Below are 21524 nucleotides of genomic sequence, written 5' to 3' on the forward strand. Positions count from 1 at the left end.
ACCACTACCGTGACTCATGACGGCCGGGAGCCGTCCTGAGCGTGGATGTTTTTTTTTGTTGTTTTTTTTGTTTTGAAACATTTTTATTACGTATATCGCATTTTACACAGCTGTTTGTCCACAACCCTGAGGCCAGCAGCATGAAACCTATGCAGATGTGTCAACCAGTACACTGCTCCCACGCCTACAACCCAGCGGGCTGGCAGCGATGGATAGTTCTTATGACATATATTCTATCATAACTGCAATCAATCCAAAGTATTCTAACATCTGAAATGCATATACCGTAGATATATTAACTTAGGATCAACTCCCCCCTTCCCTCCCCCCCTGCCTATATCGAATTATCATTGCACCAATCTGCATGTCATGTTTCTGAAGTCTCCTCCCTGGTCCCGTCTCCTAGAAATATACTCCATTCATACTCAACTGCCTCTCCCTCTGCCTGAAATCGCGTAGGTGTCCTTTTTCCCATGAATGTTGGTGTGGGCAAGTGTTCCATAGCAACCCTAGTCATTACCAATGGCCTGATCAGCGCGGAGGTCCGACCCACCCGAGTCCAACCAGTTCACGAAAGGCCCCCATATATCAGTAGGTCTGGATCTGCTTGGCATTAGTTCCCAATACTGAGATAGCTGGTCCTTGCAGTAAACCGCAGTGTTAAGCCATGCATCCACCATAGGGGGTTGCTGTTTCTTCCAATGCATTAGACAAAAACCATCAAGTGACGACTGTCACTTGACCCTGCCCGCACAGCTGTTGGCTAACTTCAGATTGCCCAAATTAATCACCAAATTCCTATGTTCTCTGATATCACTTTTAATTCGCTAAATATATTCTGTACATGAAAATACCAAATGATAAACAATTTCTTCTGATTATGTTCCAGTAGGCATCCTCAATTTTTTCAATGCCCTAAATTAGAAATAAACACACCTATCTAGGTAAATAATAAACAACATACAATTAAAAACAATGTTGCTGTTGCTTAGAGATCCCTATTTTCCAGTCCCAATGCATTTCAGGAATTAATCCCTTCTTCAGGGGAGCTTTAAGAAAGTGTACACACAAAAATGCATATTTGTACAACACTCAGCACATTAAGCGAGTTCGACTGGCGAAAACAAATGTCTAGCAAATTACAATTATGTTAGTCTAAGAAGTCCAGCGAGGTTCACAAAAACAACACTTAACAGTAAACCCCACAATACATCAATCTCTCCCTCTACAAAATGCCCTCGGTTAAATCACGTGAATCCAAACTACTATCCATGAAATGTTATCGAACATACTACGACCCACTCGATTCATCAAATGATCAACTGTCCACTCTCCTCTATTATCTTTTTTATGAATCAGGCTCTGGTCTTTAACTCGTAAAAATCACTGCTATGTGGTGGACACCGTCCCCTCCTTTTTCTTGTACACTGAATGTCACCTCACTTCGTTCTGCAAAGTGAAGTGCGTTGTAGATTAAACATCCTGCACAAGTGTATGCTAAATCAACAGAACATGATGTTAGAAACGCTCATTACCTAGAACTACTCGCCGCTTCGTTACTGCTTTCACTTGTCAAAATTCACCGCAATGTTGTAAATTACATCCCCTCCTCTTTCATTAGCTCAGGTGTACAACAAACTCCTTTCTACAACAGTGAAATCTACTCTTAATTAAACATCCCACATATCAGATTTTTGATTTAACAGAGCTAGGTGTAACAAAACACTCATTACCTGAACCCGCCGCACTCTACCACATTTCCATTTCTCTCTCTATTGAAAACTACTTCTGTGAAAATTCGCCTGCAAACACATAACAGATTCATTTACCGTCTACCCGGTTTCGATACCACCGCCCACTGACCATCCTATATTCCCTATTACGTACCTCCGATGTAACACCCCCCCCATTCGTAGACTCCTATTCACCACTGGTTTCTCGATGCCATTCAACGCTGCTACCTTGTCAAATACTACCAAAAATAAACATCGACGACGGACTCGTATAACTGCGAATAAACGGCGACCATCTTGAAAGAGTCTAACGTTCAAGAAACTTTATTGATCGCTGGAACCCATCAAAACTTGCAATGATGACTATGAAAGCGCACATGAAATGAATGCCCTGTTTACGTGTGACTAAACGAAATGGCCTCAGCGAAAAACAAAAAATATAAAAATATATAAAAATGAAGAAAGTGAAAAAATGAACAAAAATGAGGGAAAACATAAATGTGAATGAATCTTCAAAACAAATTGCAATGTTTTGTTCTGCTGCTAGATCCTGCATACTATGCATGGATCAGGCGTCCTTTTTTTAGATATGTTATGACATCAAAAGTACATTCATCTTATCAATCAAGAATTCCTACTGTCATCACTTTAAAACCTACTGGATGAGTAAGTTTAGTTATCATTGGTTGCTCTCTGTAACTATTATTGAAAACGCACCTTTTGTACTAGTCTGTAAGGATCCTAACCTGTAAGGTTACATTGATAAAGTGTTAAACACTACATTCCTATTTATAGGAAACAAATCATGTCCAACTTATCATTGAGGCCCTTCGGCATTAAATACGAAACCCAAAAGAGCTATCAGGGGAGTGGCTTGTGTCTGATTGTTAGTGATCTGTCTTATGATTCTAAACACTTCTGTCCAGTACCTTTCTATCGGTCCACATTCCCATGATAAGTGCGAAAACGTGGCGTTCTGATCTCCACACCTCCAACAATTGGAGTCTGGGTGTATGCCCATACGGTGCAGCTGAAAAGGTGTTCGGTACAATCCGTGTAAGAAGTTAAAATGTATAAGTCGAAGTCTATAATTTGGTGAGAGTTTTTCTAGTTGCGCACAGCAGTACTGCCACTGTTTGTAATTTCAATGTTAAGGTATCCTTCTCATTCTGTCTTGGAGTTGGGCTGCACTTTAGGTGACTCCCCTTGCGTAATACTGTAAATGCGTGTGATCAATTTTCGAGGTGAACTTGCCTAACGTCTTCTACTGTGATAGGGAGCTTCATGTACTGCCGTGCACCATCATTGAACCAGGCCAGGCCCAATGTGTCTAAATAATCTACTATGTCAGTCTGGGAAGGGTTGAGTTTTGAAGTATATAACGTTTCATAGTAATGGGACATCGTGTTCAATATTTCAGGCAGTGTCTTGACCAGTTCTCCTTCTGCCGGGCGAATTTCCGTTATATATTCAGCACCCCTAGGTGGTCTGAGTAGGCCTGCTAACGGTTTTCCCGCTCTCTCTCGCTCCCCATATCTTCTGGCCTGTGCATGCTTATGTAGATATGCTGTTTCCCTCTGAGCCTCTGCCTGAAACGGCATCAATTTAGCCCTTATCAGTGCCGTGGTGTCAGTGGAGGGAGACCGCAGCTGCGATTTTTCCAACTCTCTGAGCTTATTCTCTATCTCAACAGTGTATTGCGTATATCTCTAAGTACTCCTGTTTTAAGTGCTATACAATCCCCCCTTATCACTGCTTTAAACGCTACCCATAGCAACCCAGGTGAATCCACCGTAAACTCGTTCAGTGTGACATAATCATCTATTTTCCCTCTCAGTTCCTTTCGGAATACTTGGTCTAACAGTGCATCGGAGGGGAACCTCCAACTAAATGGTGTTATGTATGGCCTTGGGACTTTAAATTGCACCTAGGTGGGTGCATGATCAGACAGAGTGCGTGGGTGGTGTATAGTATTAGTGACCCAGGTGTGAATATTCCTGGAGACTAGCCAAAAATCTAGCCTCGACCAAGCACTGCGATGACGCGTCACACACGTGCCTTCCCTTAGTGCTGGGTGTAGCGCTCTCCATGAATCGACTAAATGGAGGTCAGTTAAGATATCTTGCAGCATGGCCGCCGCCTTCGGGTGATGCTCACGTTAGGTTCCTTGTCTGTCATCTGAATTGGAGAGAACCCTGTGCTCCTATGTGTATGATGTTGTCTCAGCCTAGCCGCCAATGGTTGCATAGGTTAAAATCAACACCCCAAATGATTGCCGTGTTATCCATTGCCTGAACCTTTCGCCAGATGGATGCAAAGAACTCCGGATCGTCTGTGTTCGGGTCATATGTGCTTACAATTACAGTGGGTGTATTGTATAGTGGGTGTATTGTATAGAGTGTATAGAGTGCCTCGTAGTAGAATATATCTACCTTCCCTGTCCAGTATTGTTTGGTGGGTTCGCCAGTGGAGTCCCTTACGGATCAATATTGCTACCCTCCTTGAATACATTGAGTATCCAGCTTCTACAACTTCACCCATCTAGTATTACGAAGCATGCCAGCCGTCGCCCTTGTCAAGTGGGTTTCCTGTAGTAAGCAGATGTCTACCCTGTGTCTCTGGAGATAGGAGTGTATTAACCTCTCCTTCCGTCGATCGTTTAGACCCCTAACATTCCATGTGAGGCAAGTCATGTGTGTCATTGTGGATGTAAGTAGTACGTATTTTCAAGACACAAAGTTTGCAGAAAATCGATCAGGACAGAGACGTAGAGCGGTGCAAAAACAATACAATCCAGATTTGCAGCAAAACTGTGACAACATAGCAGTCCGTACATGTCAGTGCATTTCTGTTGAACTTGTCGTACACATCTTGTATTACTCCTTGGCAGGGCCCAGTAAAAGAGCATTACCAACTCCCTCTTCCCATCCACACCAACCCCCCAATCAGGTTGTGTAATCCCACCCCCAACACCCCACAACTTAAAACAATTATCTTGCAGTAGTGAACCTAAGGGATTCATCTCATGGAGGAACGTGAGGCCGCTGGCGGGACTCCCCTGTACTTATGACAGGGTGGCAGACCCTTATTTTTGCCACCAAAGAACTCGCAGCCCATACAGTTCAGTGGTTCTATCACATTTGTCATGGCTCGTTATAAAAGTATACTCATCTGTGACATATTAGCAATGTGGCGCATTCAACTAACCCTCCAGCTGTCGAATAGTCAATTTTTCAACAAATCATGCACACAAACTTATCTGAATATCCAGCATAAAGGAAGGAAGGACTCCATCATTGTCACTCAGTTGGTTTTCAGTTTGAGTATCACTCAACGACGCTCTTTGCTTGTGTTCTTTAGCCATTTGCTTTGCATATGCCAATGCGGCCTAGGCATCAGTAAAGAAGGTGGGCATGCCATGACCCTGAATTCGTAGCTTAGCAGGGTAGATCAATGATTTTTTGGGAAATCTTCTTCGCGGGTATGAACTCCCTGCGAGCCGCCTGCACTTGTTGCGTAAAATCTGAGTACATGGCGATGTCATTGCCCTTATACTGTATGGCCCCTTTCTCACGCCCCAGTCTGAAGATCACGTCTCGGTCTCTGTAGTTGAGTACTCTCGCCAGTATAGGTCTCGGTGGAGCACATGGCCTTGGCCTGGGACCCAGTGTCCTATGGCGCGTTCTATTAAAAACATTGCAGATAAGTCTGATCCAAAAAGCTCTGTCATCATTGTTTCAATGTATTTTTCCATATTTTGTATGTCTGTTGTTTCCGCAACTCCTGTAATTCTTATGTTAATCCTTCTCGATCTCACTTCCAAATCCTCGTTCTTTTGCCTGATGACATTCAGCACTCCATTCATATTGCGCAACTTCTTGTCCATGTCCGTTTGTCCTTCTTCTGTCTCCGTAACTCTAGTTTCAAGTACGCTCATGCGGCCTTCCTGCTTTTCCACTCTTTGCATTGTCCTATCCATTCTCTCGTCAAGGGAATCCATTTTGGAGTCTATTCTTTGAAGACTGGTCTTCAGGTCTTTAAACATTGATCGGATATCTTCTTCCTGCAGTGCAGTACTTGTGGTAGCCTCGGTTTGATTTTGTAGACTGGACTCTCCATCCGCCGTTTTGCTGGATTTCTTATCAAAGGCGATCTTAGGTTGTCGTGTGTCCGGTTTTCCCATCTTGCCTATTTCAGAAAATGTTAGGTGCCTCTGATATGTGGCTTGCCCCCCTGGTGCGCAGCGCTGGGTACAACAATGTGGCACAAATCCGCTTTAGCTCTTCACTTCGATTTCGGTCCTCCTCTCTTCCAACTTCAATTAGCAGTGAGACCACACACTTCTGGCAAAGTGGCGCTCCAGGCCCCATGCACAGCGTTTCTCAGTGCAACGTGTATGCCTCGCCCTCTCAGCATCATTCAGTTGGTTCTCTCTTTCCTGCAGGTGCGCCTGTCCACCACTCGAAAAAAAACGTGTATTCATTCAGACTGTCTTGCTCACCGCCCGGTACATGTGGTATTCTCGATACGCATCAGGTCTGCAGTCCCAAGCTTTGGCTTCTAGCGCCGTAGTGCAGCGTTGTACGTTATTTTCCACCTCTGATTCTGGCTCAGTATATCTAGGTGATGCTGCACTATATGGGATGTCTTCCTGCCAGTGTTCACAGCAGGGCCCTTGAAGTAATGCTACCCTATAAGCCGCCCATGCGCTCAGTCCCCTATTCCAGGATTCCTTCTCGCATTTAGGGTCTTAGGCGCCTCAGTTTAATTTTGTCCGCCCGCCATCTCCGTGCAACACACCGCCCGTCCGCCTGAGCAAGGGCAGTGCCTTGGTAAAAAGGCACGTCTGCTAATGTGCCAGTCTGCAGTTGCCCCCGTATGCAGCGGACAGACAGATGCTTCTGGGCCGGTATTACACCTGCGATTCCCCCTCGCTCAGCCAGTATTTTTCCAGCGCACAAAATGGCGGTTTCAGGCGTTTCTCTCTCCTGTGCAGTCGAGTGTCGTGCACAGGAGGTGTAGGCTTCTCTGCCGGCCCTCGTATGTAATCAAAGACCGCGCACCTTACTTGCAGTCCTGGTCAGCTCTCCGAGGGCCGTTCTCCGCTTCCCGGAATATCAGAGCTCAGGCCATCTAGCTTCGCGAAATCTCCCCACGGTGAATAATGGGCATATAATCCTAAAAGTGCACCATATGTCTCTCGCTATGCCGCCGGCTTGCTTGCGTGGAATCAGGGAGTCACGGGCCCAACGGGTTATTCTCCACCACACCTACGCCGTCCCTTCCGCCGCAGCTCATCCCGCTTCCTCTCCTCGCTGCCCGGATCAGCAGCCACTAGAGTCCCCTGCTTAGTTTAGCGGCGTGTGCAGCAGGCCGCACGTCTTCTCCCAACTCTATTTTCTTTGGCTTTTTCAATCGGGCGAGCCCATGTGGAAGCGCTGTGTGCGCAAGAACTTCACATATAGTGGGTTTATGATTTGGGCCATATAAACGGATATTTGTCGGATTTATGTAGGTCTGCCGGCGGAGCCGCTCTAACTCGCGGCCATTCCACAGCACGGCGAAGCCACGCCCCCTCGAGCGTGTATGGAGTTAAGGCAGAACTACAAAACAGAAGTTTGGACTGTAAAAAAAACACAACAAACTAAAATTTGGTTAAAATTATTGGAAATAAGCAAATCAAATAACAACAAGAAATTTTGGGTGGAAAAAATAACATAGCAAATGGATCTTTCCGCCAACACAATGCAACTATCATAGAGGCAGACTGGATAGCCCACTTAACCAAAAGCAACGTGAATGAAAATATTAATCACCAAGTCATGAATACAGACTATAACGTAGTGCATCAACTAAAAAAAGACGACTTAGAAAACTAATTTGAGGAAAATTGGCTTTTCAAACAAGACAAATTGTTCTGGGCAGAATTTTTCACTCCACTATTCAACCATGCTTTTCAAACAAATAGTATACCAGCGTCCTGGAGAGGTAGCGTTCTGCACCCGATATTCACAGCAGGTGCCAGGTCAGACCCTGCGAACTTTAGGCTAATCGCCCTAATGGACATAGAAGCAAAAATATATGCCTCAAACCTCCTGATAGCCCTGGAAGAAAGGGTCTCCTCCAATAAGATCATCCCAGTCACACAGACAGGCTTTAGAACCGGTACAAAAACGTTGTACAATCTTTTGGCTTTGAATCTCCTCGTAGAAAATGTCAAACGTAAATCCACCAAATTGTACACCTGCTTAGTCGATCTAAAAGCAGCATTTGACATGGTACCTAGAGAACTTCTGTGGAAAACAAATGGCAAAATGGGGTGTTCCTCCATCACTACTACGGGCTATCGTTAATCTGTATACATCCACTTGGGTCCAGATAAAACTGCGCAATGGAGAAAGTACCACAGCAAGGATTCCTACGTGCACCAGCTTAAAGCAGGGATGGGTGCTGGCACCTAGTCTCTTTAATATCTTTACCGCAGACTTATATAGGAGTCTATCAGAAGTGCAAAGTGACCCCCCTAAAATCGCAAACTGCAAAATAAGAAGTTTGCAATACGCAGACGACATTGTCTTATGCAGTCAGATGCCAGTGGGACTCCAGCGCTTGATTACAAAGTTGGTGGAATACACCAAGGAGCTTGGGTTATCTCTGAATTACAAGAAAACTAAGGTCATGTGTTTCTCAGCAAAAACTGTGCCCAATAGGGGAAATTACCAGTGGCATGCAGCAGGAAATCGAATTGAGCAGAGTGCCTCCTATAAATACCTGGGAGTAGTGGTCGACACAAGGTTCACACTCAAAGACCACCTAAACACCAGAAAAGCTCAAGCAAATAAATTACGATTTGCACTGAACATGTTAAAACTGAAATTTAAGTGTCCATCTAATGCTCATCTACTAAAAGTCATTGCTGCCAAGTTCCTCCCAACTCTTACATATGGCTCCGAATTATACAAAGGACAAGATGCCAACTTCTTGAACCTACTGTAATCAGGCCCATTTAAACAAGTCTTCCAGATTCCGCAGTATACATCTCAAGCCCAAGTCCGCTTGGAATTCGGGTTGTTAACCAATATCAGATTAGACAAGCAGCAGTAATAAAGATGTACTGGAAATTAAAAGCAGCACCAGAGGACTCCTTGCTGGGGTACTGCTGGACAGAAATAAAGAACCAACCCAAAGCAGGAACAGCTTGGCACACCATACTCGAACAAGCATTTACAACGCTTGACACGCATGACTCTTGGAACACAGATGATAGTTTCAATGCATTCAAAAAAATAATCAACAATGCAGCAAAGCTAAAAGCTTGGATAATGGATAAAACTGCCCTATCGAAGAAAAAACACGGCTGGATGGTCTTATCCTCATATGAGATGTGATTGCCTCAACCGTATCTCGTCCAGCACATAACTCCATCGACCCAGCATCAGCTACTTTTGATCAGGTTGGGAGCCTTCACCACAAAAGACCAGATTCCAAAATGGAAACAGTTATGGCCAACCATGCTTTGCAGGCTTTGTGGCCGAGGAGTCCCTCATCCATCTAGTGTGCATTTGCTCAGCTGGGAATATGCTGAGACAGCAATATATACTCCATGCACTTAGCATTTCACAAATTCGATCTCGTCGACCTGCCATCATGCAACTATTGAACTGCAATTCGCTTCAGACCACTTGCAGGGCAACCAAATTTTTGCAGAAAGTCAGCTCTTTATTGTCTAAATCAAACACATAGAGCCAACGCGTATGTATTTTGCACATGATTTTCAAACAAGAGAGAGACGACTGCGAACTTCTAGAAATCAACTTGTTTTAAAATTCACAATGCACATGATACCGCACAGGCATCTGAGACTTTGTAATACCTAGTTTATATATGCACACTGTCCATGACCACAGCAGCGTAGTCAAGGATTAATGCACACCAGCACTTTTCGTATATAACTGCCGGAATGAAATATGATGACCGCCTCCAATGAGAGACATACTGCACCATAGGACTGCACTTTAAACTCCTGATTCGAGCCATTATGTAGTAGACTAGCAAAACCTGGTACCAAACACAATATTGCACAAGATTTTAGCAACAGGGATAAAGGAAACCAAAGAATTGAGTAATAACCTGTGTATCGATCAATGTATACTAATTATGATGCATTCTGATCTCTCTGTGTTTTTATTGACACATTTTGATGATTTTTTGTAATGGTTTTAATTAACTACATGCAATACATTTTTACTTACTCACCATCTTAAAAATATCACTAACAATATGCATTGCTCATGTTTACGGTTTGATAATACTTCCTCAGGCGAGGGAGAGCCAAGCCACCATCTTTGACAGAGCGCTCAGTACGGGGCTTCTTCCCTTGCCACAAGAAGTAACAAAACATTTGGTTGGCTTCAATAAAAAAAAAAGAATTGCCAAACTGTGATTAAGATATTAAAAAACACAAAACAAGGGAAGGATCGACATCTTAATAAGCGCTACCTGTCCTACAATGGATAGCAGTAGATTATGCAAATTAGTTCAGATTGAATGTGCCTTATTAAGCGCAGGGATGTAGTTCAATTTATATAGGTCTAAAAAGCTGTGGGAGACACATTTACCTAAGTACCTTGTAGGGCGAATAGCCAAAGCTTGCTGTTGCATATCTATAGGTAAGATAGAGGACGAATAATAGTACAAAAGAACTTTGGATTTGGCCTGGTTATCTTGAAGCTCCTGATTGTATTTTAGTAAAAGTATTTTGAACGTTATTGGCTGTGCCTGCTAAATAAAGAATAATGTCGTCAGCAAACAGTTTTAATTTCATAGCACCACGGAGCGGAGGCAGAATCTCGGGATCTTGTCCGAGGGCCGCTGCCAACGGTTCCACAAAGAGAGCAAAGAGCACTGGCTGCATGGGGCAGCATTGTTTCAGACCCCTAGAAATATGGATACGTCCTGCGGCTTGCGACTTTATCTTAATTTTGGCCCTAGCCTTAGTATATAGGTTATTCTACAATCTAACCAAGTTAGAAGGGAATCCAAAGCGCAGTAAAATCGCGAACCGGACCTCCCACTGCAAGTGATCAAAAGCCATCTCGGCATCCAGCATATTTATAGTGGCTTCGATCTTATTTGTTGCATAGTAGTCGATTGTTTGAGCAAGAACGTGTGTTCACTGTCATTGTTCTCCTGGGCAAAAATCCAATTTGGTCACCACGTTCTAATGATGACGCAGCTGGGGCTAGTGGTAGCATCATGATTTTAGTAAAGAGTTTATATTCGTAATTTAAGAGGCTGATCGGGTGATACTAACCTGGTTGTTCAGGCAGTTTCTCTTTTTGAGAAAGTCGACAATAACTGACTCCGTGAACCCCTTGAAGATTTCACATCCATCAAGGACTTTATTTAAAAGTACGACTAGAAAATTCACTGACTGTGATGTGAACATTTTATAAAATTTGGATGGCAGGCCATCATTGTCACATGCTTTGTCATTAGGCAGAAGCTTAATAACTTCTTTAATCTCCTTACACGTAATGGGAGCCCCGACCCTATCTCTAAGTTCGCTATTCAACGAGGGATGTTTTTTTTAGCAGGTGCAAGACCGCTTCAATCGAGCTAGATGGTGGAAGCATAGAGAGCTGTGTAATAATCCAAAAACACCATGCCAATCTGCTCGATGTCCGCTACAATACAATTCTGTTTGAAATCAAAGATTGCTTTAATGGCTCCCTGGTTGCGTTTTGTTTAACTGGCCACGCCATAAAGCAACCCACAACCTCGCTCTCTTCATAAAATGACTGAAAACAAGACCTCTGATTGACTAAATCCCTGGAAGGGAGGAGGGGTGGGGCTAATTACCACGTGAACCCCAGGCATGAGGGAACTTGAGGGGGTGATGGAGACACTGGGGAGGAGGAGGAGGAGGAGGAGGATAAGGAGGAGTAGGGGAGGGGATGGGTTTCAAGCAATAAAACAGGTTGCAAAAGTCCAAGCAGCTGTGGTACTCTGAGCAGCTGCACTAGTACATACATCCAGGCATTTTGGTGTATAGCACAATTGGGACAGATTAGCAAGGGACAGGCCGGATGGAAATTTAGGGTTTACTTACTTAGGGCTTGATATGGACATATAGGCAGCTAATGCGTAGACATCACTATGACCATCCTGTGAATAACAATGAAGGACATTAGGGTTGTTTCCTGGAACACCAATGGAATCAATAATCATAGTAAGTTTATATGTATTCTGTCTTGGTTTAACTCAGTCGACACCCAAATAATATTACTCCAAGAGTGCATTAGAAGGCTTCTGCTAAACAACCAATTACTCCCAAGTTTGTGTCTCAGGCATTCTACGCATCCTCAAAAGCAGCAGCTAGTGGGGTGGCCATTCTTCTAATCCATAATTGTAATGGCAAAGTTCTATGGGTAGTGTGGGATCCCAATGCTAGGTGGATTTAGGTTAGTTTGCAGACCTACAATCAAACTATTAATCTATTCAGGTGTTATGGGACTGAAGAGGTCGAGGTAACTACCTTAGAAAAAGTTTACAATGTACTGGCCCCGCTTACAGGTCTAATATGAATCAGAGGGTATTTCGCCTGTCATCCAGGATGTAATACACTATTGCTCTCGCCAAAATCAACGTCAGAATAAGCCAAAATCAGCTCGGTTTCTGGCCCATTTGAGACGGGATCTTGCTTTGGTTGATCTCTGGTGAGCTGACCACCCTAGGGGATGAGAGTATACTTGTTTTTCCAAACGCTTCAATTCTGCTTCTCACACCAATTACTTTTTTAGTCTCACATAGTTGGGGAAGAGCTAAATCAGCTATTCTCTCGCAACCATTTTACAACAACTCCGCTCCTTTTTTAGACCTCAAAAGGAGTGGTCCACTGAAGGTGCGACCAAGGTGGTCACTAGACAAATCCCTATTAACGGAGGAGGGATGAATTACAACTATGTGAGTGGCACTGTGGGAATTCCTTCAGAGTAATGTGGTTTCAGCCTCTAGTTTTTCTGTTTGGGGGGCATGTAATGCCTTCATTCAGGAGGAAACAATTTCTTGTCCAGACCAAATTAATAAAGCAAGACATGAAGAAATTGCTGCCCTGCAACAAGATCTGAAATTAGCGCACACGGAGGACCTCAGATTACACACTGCAGAATCCAACGCCAGTATTACCTTGGCAAGCCTGAAACGTAAAGCTTTCTTTTCCTCCAGGGATTTAGTCCATGGACGTGGATTACCCTATACTAGAACAGCAGAAACAAATATACTGATGCCCCACATTACAAATCCCTCATTGAATGGCAAGTATAAACACCTGAACAATTATTTTAAGTATTTGCATGAGAAATGCTTACTGCATCTTTTATTCTGTTCCAGTTTTCTGGAAGGCACCCCACATTTTTTGGGTTTTGTTTCATCACTTATTTTCCATATTTATGCACAGCCATAACAAGATCTTTTTTATCTAATCAAATAGTGAGAGACATTAGACATTCATACTGTTGAATTATATTGATGCAAGTGAAATAGATAAGTGTCAGTGACTAAAATAAAAATGGAAATATTTATTTTTTGCTACAAGACTAAACTTTAAAAGGTCTTTGCAGTTTAGCACCAGACACATTTATTATTTCCTATCCAAAAAATATTCTCCACCATAGTTTTTGAAGTTTTTGCGCAAACTCATATTCTTACATTAAATGTAAACTGATTCAAACCTCACACTAACTGGAGTCTATTTGGCATAGTATGCACCCTGTCCTACCAGGATCCACAATTGTAGTCAGGGTATGAAAAATACACATTAACTAGTACTAGGGACTTACTAGGAAATCAAATATACCAACAATGGAGAATTTAAATACCCTTCAATTTTAGACATAGAACGCATGCACGTTAGCACTGGTCAGCAGTGGTTAACTGCCCAGAGTCCTAAAGCCATCAAAAACGAAATTCAGCAAACGATCAAAAACAGGTGGTCAGAAGCAAAAAGACTGGGCAAACCATGCCAAAATATGCCAGGTCTAACAGAGCCCTACACACAAACCTAACCTCAAATCCAACCGGTCCTCTAACTTACCATAGCCTTTAACATAATGATACATTCTACCATGAACTTCTATGTATCATAAACCTAAAATTTATCCTTGCACATAAATACAGCTGTAACAATTCACACAGCTTTGTCTACCCTAATCCTAAAATGCTGACATCTTTGATAATACAAAAAGATTCCAATGTTTAAGGATATTTTCATAATTATTCAAGCTATCAATTCTTAATTTCTACTTCTCACCATTCTGAGTTCTGTTTAGCATCTTTTCATTATAATACCGGATTACAAATGGTTTCCTTCAATATCTAGAGCCCATGTTGAGCCAGTCGTCATTGATTTCCTAGCAGTCCTGTCCATAGTTTTGCTTGACTATGGAGCTCAAGGTGTTGACGAAGAAAAACTGAGATGAGGACATTCATGGTCTTCTGGACATGGCTTGGCAAGAGTTTGTCTTTGAGGTCCCTTAGAGCGGTACCTAAATGTCTCCTCTAATGGAGCCTTGGTAGGTGTCGGGTGCAGGGCTCGTTGGACGCTGCATGATGGTCTGTGCATTCTGGCCTACAACTCTTGTTTTTGATGCGCTCCTAAGGCAGCTGCAGGCCGGTAATTCCAGCTGAGCAGTCTTTGAAAAGAACCTTCAAAGGGCTGGACTCTGCGTCCAGCTAGGCCCTTAAACGACATTTACTCCCCTAAGTTTCCATCTTGCATTTGACATTTACATAAGCCCAGATTTATTGTACATCTCCATTTGGGGCTAGAATGCCATTGAAAGAGCTGTCAAGTGGCAAGAAATAACCAGAATGATGATTCAACTTGAGGAAACAAACAAAAATTAAACTGACAATTGATCAGTCCAGAAACCAATGGGTAAGCACAATCTCATTTGATAATAATGATCCAGTGATGTTTGTATGTTTTATTTTGCTATTAATAAGAATAACAATACCCTCACTGCTACAGGAATCTTCCTTTGTGTGGTCGCTTGTGCCAATTTATCTCCCAATAATCAACTGCATTCCCTACTGCTAATGACATCTATCCTTAAAATTGGTACAACGGTCAGTAAACTGATCACAGACAGCTTGTCTTTAACATAATACTCTTCCCACTCATGTAAGGAAATAGCCACCACCTAAACCCGCCTCTCTGTGTACTCCTCTGCAGGCACCAGAAACTGCCATGTTGATGCATTATGAAATATTGAAAATAAATATGTTCCTCCGAATATGCTGATACTACTGTAATAGAATATATGGCTTTCCAAGACTATCTTTTCCACAAAAAGGCCCGAAAAGTATCAAGCCGAGAGTCAGAAATTTTCTCTCTTCGATTGTTTTTATGCACCTTTCATAATAAAAAAAAGTACTTATTGTGTTTGAGGAAATCTTTGTGCAGGTCGGATGCTCACAAGGGTGGAGGAGAGTGAGAACAACTCACGGTCTTAAGACTCCACTAAATGTTCCACTGTGAAACGGACATTTTTCGATTTTTATCTAATATTTGTTTTCTTTCCTCTCTCTTCCACAGGCCTCCAGGCAGTCTTCAGGTATTCCCGGCCCGCCGCCCACAGATGAGAAGTAAGTCCACCCAGAACGTGTCCCATCAGTAGTCCTCTTAGTCTTTAGTATGAGTCTTAAAACGCTGTTTTCCAATGTTTTGTTCCTTATTACCACAGAGATGGAAACCTGCAGGACATAGTGAGCTGCGGCAGCCTGCACGAATTCCTCGTGAACCTGCATGAAAAGTTTGGGCCTGTGGCATCGTTTTGGTTTGGACGGCGCCTGGTGGTCAGCCTGGGGTCCCTTGATCTTTTTCGGCAGCACATCAACCCCAACCGGACCTGTAAGTGTTGCTGATAGCCCAATAAATTCCCTGGTCTCTTTCTTTCAGGAGGTCGAGCAATTGTATTGTTTTCCCACTAGAACGAGTGTGTAGGATGTTTCTCATTCACAAAAGGCAGCCTCTTGTTCCTCTGTATCGTAGCATAGTGGTTTGCATCTGGTAGTAAGGATTTCCACATGGAGTCAAGATGTAGGTTCCAAGAAAGTCTTTAATGTCATATAGTTATGTCGTGTATTTCTATAGGTTCTGAATCAGTCCCCCTATTCCTGACCCTATTCTGGTTAAACTAACTATCAAGTTAACTAACAGTCAGCCCATGAGGCAAGAAAACCCCCATGATGCAGATACCGTTATCTGACGCAGTCACACTACGGCACAGGAACGTGTTATCTGATTAGGTCATAACGCTTGAGATCTAATTAGACAAGCGACATTCCTCCAGCCCCTGATAAGGCATACGACGTTCTCATAACAAATCAAACCTATGACAACCTGGATAATCCGTGCGGCCATTGTTTTGATTTCACAGAGAACTTTAGTAAAGAATGTGCTAACGAGCAAGTCGTATGACATCTTTATTGACGTATCTATGTCCATCCTTACGTCAATCTCGGCACCTTTAAGGTATAAATATTGCCGACCTTGCCCTATGCAAACACACGCGTGGTGACAAGACGGAGCAGCCATACTTGCCGAAGCCGAGAGCAGAAGCAGACCCCGCTGGCAGCAGCCCCGCCTTCCTGACGCGCTGAGAGACGCGCTGCTATCTCAAGCCGAGAGACCCAGCACCGGCGCTTCTGGGCAGCCCTCGCAGGCAGCCTGGAATATCGAGACCAGAGAAAGAGATACTATTCCTCATCCATCCTAAATTCCAGGTACAGAACTGAATAACCCCTCACAGAGAATTCTTTAGTTATTCACTTGGCAAAAACAAACTTAACTTAAACTGTAACTTCCTATTCCCGCCCACGCATTAGACTTAGGTCAGGTACACGGGGTAGGCGTATTTAGAAACACCAGTTGAGTACGTTTAGTCAAATGTATATGTGTATGTAAATATATTTTAATCATTTTAAACATCATATGGCTCAGAAACCATATCAATGTTTTTACAGTATTATTTTATACTATTGCTTTTAATGTATGCACTTTACTTAACTATAAGTATTGCAATAATATCGATCCATTTCTCATGTATGAGAAAAGAGACTGATCAATAAATAACACCTTTTTATTGAACACGCCCGTCTCTTCCTTTTCTCTACATTCTGATGAGACTAAGAATGCACGTACTGACTGAGTAAAATAATTGCCTTGTGCTCACACGACTCTCGAGATTGACTCTTGATTAGGGGAGAGCAAAGTTGTCATGTTCTATGGTTGTCAGAAACTAAATCCCTTCTTGTCTAATCAGGGGAGTTAATTCCTTCCTTGAACATTCGAGAAAGTTTCTAGCGAACTCTGAGCTTAGCTGGCAAACCCAAAAATTAAGTCTAGTATCGACAGTAGTAGACCTAGTTAACGTCTGGTCTAGGCCTTTACTGCTGTAGGTACTATTCCAATGCGCAGAGACTATTGGGAAAATAGGAGCTACACTACAGTTACAGGAAGTAGAGGTGAGCAGATGGAAAATAGGCTATGAAGTAAGTCATAAAGTATGCCCCACCAGGAGCTATCCTCCTGGAAGCTCAGCCTTCAGTCACCAACTGAATCTAATCCCCAAACCAACATTCTATGACATATGTAACATTCCACACACACAAGTTAGAGAGCAGGGGAAGAAAGAGGACAGAGTAAGAGAGGAAGATTCAATTTACAACACATCTCACTGGATAGCGGTGCCTTTTCACTGCAGGTCTTCAGGTTTTCGAGTACAGTAGTCCATATTCTTGTTTCTGGGATAGCACCTTTGCCCTACATATTTTTCTCTCGCGGACCTCGGGTGTAGACGCAAGACTAGGGTGTTCGAGTAGCTCCACCTCACACAAGTGCCTGGATACCCCTGGTGTGATTAGTGCGATCTATAAGTTTCTGATTCATTGACTGAATGACAGGCATTATTGTAAAAAAACCTCTAATTTCAAGATGCCGCCCATACACTAGCCACGCAGTCACTGGCATCTTTTGGCAATCCCTTCGGGCGTCTGCACCTTAAACACAAGCTAGCTCAGAGGATCTTTTCTTCTAACTTTATCTTCACTCGATGTGCCAAAAATGTCACAATGAAGTCTCCTCCAATGGAGAGCCGTAAATTATTGATTAACCCCTAATGTGATGTTAGTCTGTGTCTTTTTTACTAGTACTCCCATCGTACTCGTGTGAGGAGAGTAGTGCAAGGCCTTAACATTAGCATGGCAGGACACTATGAAGTGGAATCACAGTTGTGCATTGTATTCTAGCATTGCCTGTCTTGGGAACGAGGTTTATCCCAGTCTTTGCATGTGTGCAAAAAATACAACCAGTTTGAAGACAATTCGGGACAGCAGATAGTGACTTCCAGGCTCAGTTAATCTTTTGCTTCCAGGCTCAGTTAATCTTTTGCTTCCAGGCTCAGTTAATCTTTTGCTGTCCGTTCCTACTTTTGGCACTAAATCCGCAGTCTCCAAGTTTTCTACTGGATTTCCACTCTTTTGGGCCTCTTCCTCATGGTGCTGCATCGAGCTATATTATAACGTAACCCCCATTATCCACTTCTTATCACCCCAAATGTTCCTAGTAGCCCCATTGTCCAGTAAATCTCCCATTGTTGTTATGACCACCTTTTTTTGTACATTACTTTGTAGCTTGGTTCACACTCTAGGTATTTTAGACATAACTGGAAATGTGTTATATTATGTTTTCAAAATTGGTATTGCACGTTTGTGCCATTTGTATAACCTAGGTGCCTTTCTGCAACCAGTTCTGTGTTCATTGACCCTAATGATTGCAGCAAGGAATTCTTATCTAAGATTTATGTGATGATGTAGCTATTTAGTGATGCAGTTAGTCATGATTCTGTCCAGTGTAAAGCACTAAAGTCGTGTATGAGGTATGTTTTTGTATCGCAGTGAGCATACTGTAGGACTTGCCATCTACCTCGTTTAACTATGGAGAGGTTGTCCATTTCCAGGTCGGTTGTGTTGGGAGCTCCTCCATTGAGATAGATCAATATGGTGTAAAGAACGTGTTCCAGTCTGTGAGGAGTGAATGTTGAGGAAACCCATCGTAGTTGGGACTGCATTACTTTGCCATCAAGGTGACTTTGCTACTTTGTTATGTCCGTGTGCACTGTCTTAAAATGGTCTCTTATGTTGACAGGAGCGTGTCGTACCAATGTCGAGAACATCAATTTGCTAGTGTATCTGAATTTGGTGATATAACGTTTATATAACATTTTAGGATGGTCTAAATTACATGCTGTTAGTTCTGTAAGGGACACTTCTGTGAGGAATAAGGTGCCCTCCAGTGACAGCAGCGGTTTGCTGCCTAGATAGCTATATTGGTATGTAGTTCACAAGAGGGTGCAGGTGGTCTGTCAAATGTGTTCTCTTATTTGGGGGGGGGCTCTAGAAGGGGTGAGGAATGTGTTGTTCCGTTGGGAAACATCTCTTTTACAAATGGCTTAGTGTTGTTTTGTGCACACAAAGGTGTTGGAAGGTCGGTCTGCTGTGTTTGGTTGGGAAATGTTTACTTTTTGCATTCAGCGTTTACATATGCTGCCTATGCAACGGTTGTAGCGGTTTTAAAGCCAAACACAATGTTTTATTTCCACATCAAAACATATTTTATGAGCAAATTATCTACAAAGGTATTGCAGAGATTTTGATACATTTTTTTCTAGCTATGTAAACTTTGCAAAATTTCCATAGCATGCAGCGTTTTGAAACATGAATGTTGCATAGAAAAGTAATAGTACACCCTTAGTAGTGGTCTGTCTGTCATTAAAACATTACATAATAGATCTATTTGTTTATTGCCTTTTAGTTTTACAGCACATGTTACAGTTTCCATAGGCATTGCATTACAAATAGTTATTTGTACATCCAAAAACGTTATTTTTGATTTGCATTACATAAGTGTTTAAGGGCTATAGTCTTTTCGCTATTGGATGCACCATCAACCTTATCACAAGAGGAAATTGGCACCTGGACAACATATTAAGCATTAAATGCAGTGAAGCCTTACACCTTCTATTATGGTATTGGGAACTTCGAGTCACCAATGTTTCTTACAGGACGGATGGAGTCAGTTCAGTGCATTCACAGCCCTTTCAATGAGCAATATTACCTCTACAGTCGTGGGGGCCTCCACCACTCACCCAGGTCTTATATCTGAGATACTCTCCTTAATGTCATATTATAGCTCTTTTTGTTTCAGTTCCCACAGTGATTGTGACCTCTAACACCATTGCATACATCGCTCTCATTGCCCATCCATAGATCAAGACACCATGTCTTAACCTGGCCCTTTGTCTTGACTTTCTGTTGATTTCCTATGTTCCATACAGAGCTGCCACGTGCAGTTTACCTTGCTTCAATACCCTGCCCTCGTTCGACCTCACTTGCTTCTTATGGTTTTATATAAAGAACCCCATCTAAGTTTTCATTTCATCATTAACAGTCGCCAAGTGTATTATTTTATTATTTACTGTTTGAATGTTTCAAAACAGACACTTCTAACTTTTTCTCAATTGTTCCTTACCTCATCGTGTGTACCGCCACCTCCTGCCCCCAACAACCCTGATATGGCTGTTTGTGACGTTGGCCGTCTATTAATTATACCGTCAATCCTCTTGCATGCATCTGGCATCTCTGCTTTTCTTGTCTAAAGTTGCCCAGTTGGTGTCAGTTTAGCGAAAGAGATTGAGAGATTGTACAACCTAGAATGACACGTTTGTCGCCTTCCTTTCAGCGGACCCTTTTGAAATGATGCTAAAGTCCTTGTTGGGCTACCAGTCCGGAGCCATTGGGGAGGCTGGTGAAAGTCATGTGCGGAAGAAGCTGTATGAAAGTGGCGTCAGCAAGTCTTTACAAAGCAACTTTGGCATTATCTTGAAGGTAAATCCACAGTAGGGTAACTCTCACCCCTTTCGGATGCACAGTGTTCTTTTCTGCTTTATTTCTCAGCGTTTGACTCCTCTTTCTCCTTTTGGAATTGTAATCACAGAGCTGCTTTTGGCCTATTGTGTACTTGTATTGCACGTTCATCTGGTACATGTCAGTTAAAACTGGATCTCCAGTCACACCTTGTCCTGCCGTGAGGGGAACGGCTGTGTGTCTATCCGTCAGCGGGTCCCAGCAGGCGCCGTGAGGGAAACGGCAGCGCGGACCCACCAGCTGCAACCGGGCTGGAAACCCCAACTCCCAGGTGACCCGGCGGCCAGGTCGCGTCTGTGACGCCTGCACTGCGCCCGGAGGCGCTAGAAAAGCACGGAGCGCCGAGCGCTCACTGGGGGCTCCAGTCACACCTTGTCCTGCCGTGAGGGGAACGGCTGTGTGTCTATCCGTCAGCGGGTCCCAGCAGGCGCCGTGAGGGAAACGGCAGCGCGGACCCACCAGCTGCAACCGGGCTGGAAACTCCAACTCCCAGGTGCCCCGGCGGCCAGGTCGCGTCTGTGACGCCTGCACTGCGCCCGGAGGTGCAAGAAAAGCACAGAACGCCTCTCGCCCCGCGAGTCGCGCGCGGGAGCGACCGGGAGAAGCCCGGGACAAGGGCGGGACAGTCTGCGACAGTCCGCGACTGGCCAAGGCTGGGCTGGGCCACTATCTCTGCCCGATTGTACTCAGAGGACTGTGGACTATACATGGTAACGTTTTTATTTGTATTAGTGCTCTAGCTGCTAGTACTAAATTACAGCAGTTGTACCCGGATTACTTGATAATTTTTATTATTGGGCTTCT

At 43.4% G+C, this 21524-nt stretch overlaps 1 protein-coding gene across 1 annotated transcript in view; it reads left to right on the forward strand.

Moving 5' to 3' along the window:
* The window catches only part of CYP20A1 (cytochrome P450 family 20 subfamily A member 1), a 252235-nt gene that overhangs the window by 5454 nt on the left and 225257 nt on the right, over positions 1-21524 (forward strand). The window contains exons 2-4 of the mRNA XM_078680270.1: positions 15331-15380; positions 15479-15645; positions 20536-20681. Of these exons, the coding sequence (XP_078536396.1) occupies positions 15331-15380; positions 15479-15645; positions 20536-20681 (363 nt within the window). The remainder of the gene's footprint in view (positions 1-15330; positions 15381-15478; positions 15646-20535; positions 20682-21524) is intronic.

The sequence above is a fragment of the Lissotriton helveticus genome, chromosome 3_1 (genome assembly GCF_964261635.1).
Source record: "Lissotriton helveticus chromosome 3_1, aLisHel1.1, whole genome shotgun sequence".
In the NCBI taxonomy this organism is placed as follows: Eukaryota; Metazoa; Chordata; class Amphibia; order Caudata; family Salamandridae; genus Lissotriton; species Lissotriton helveticus.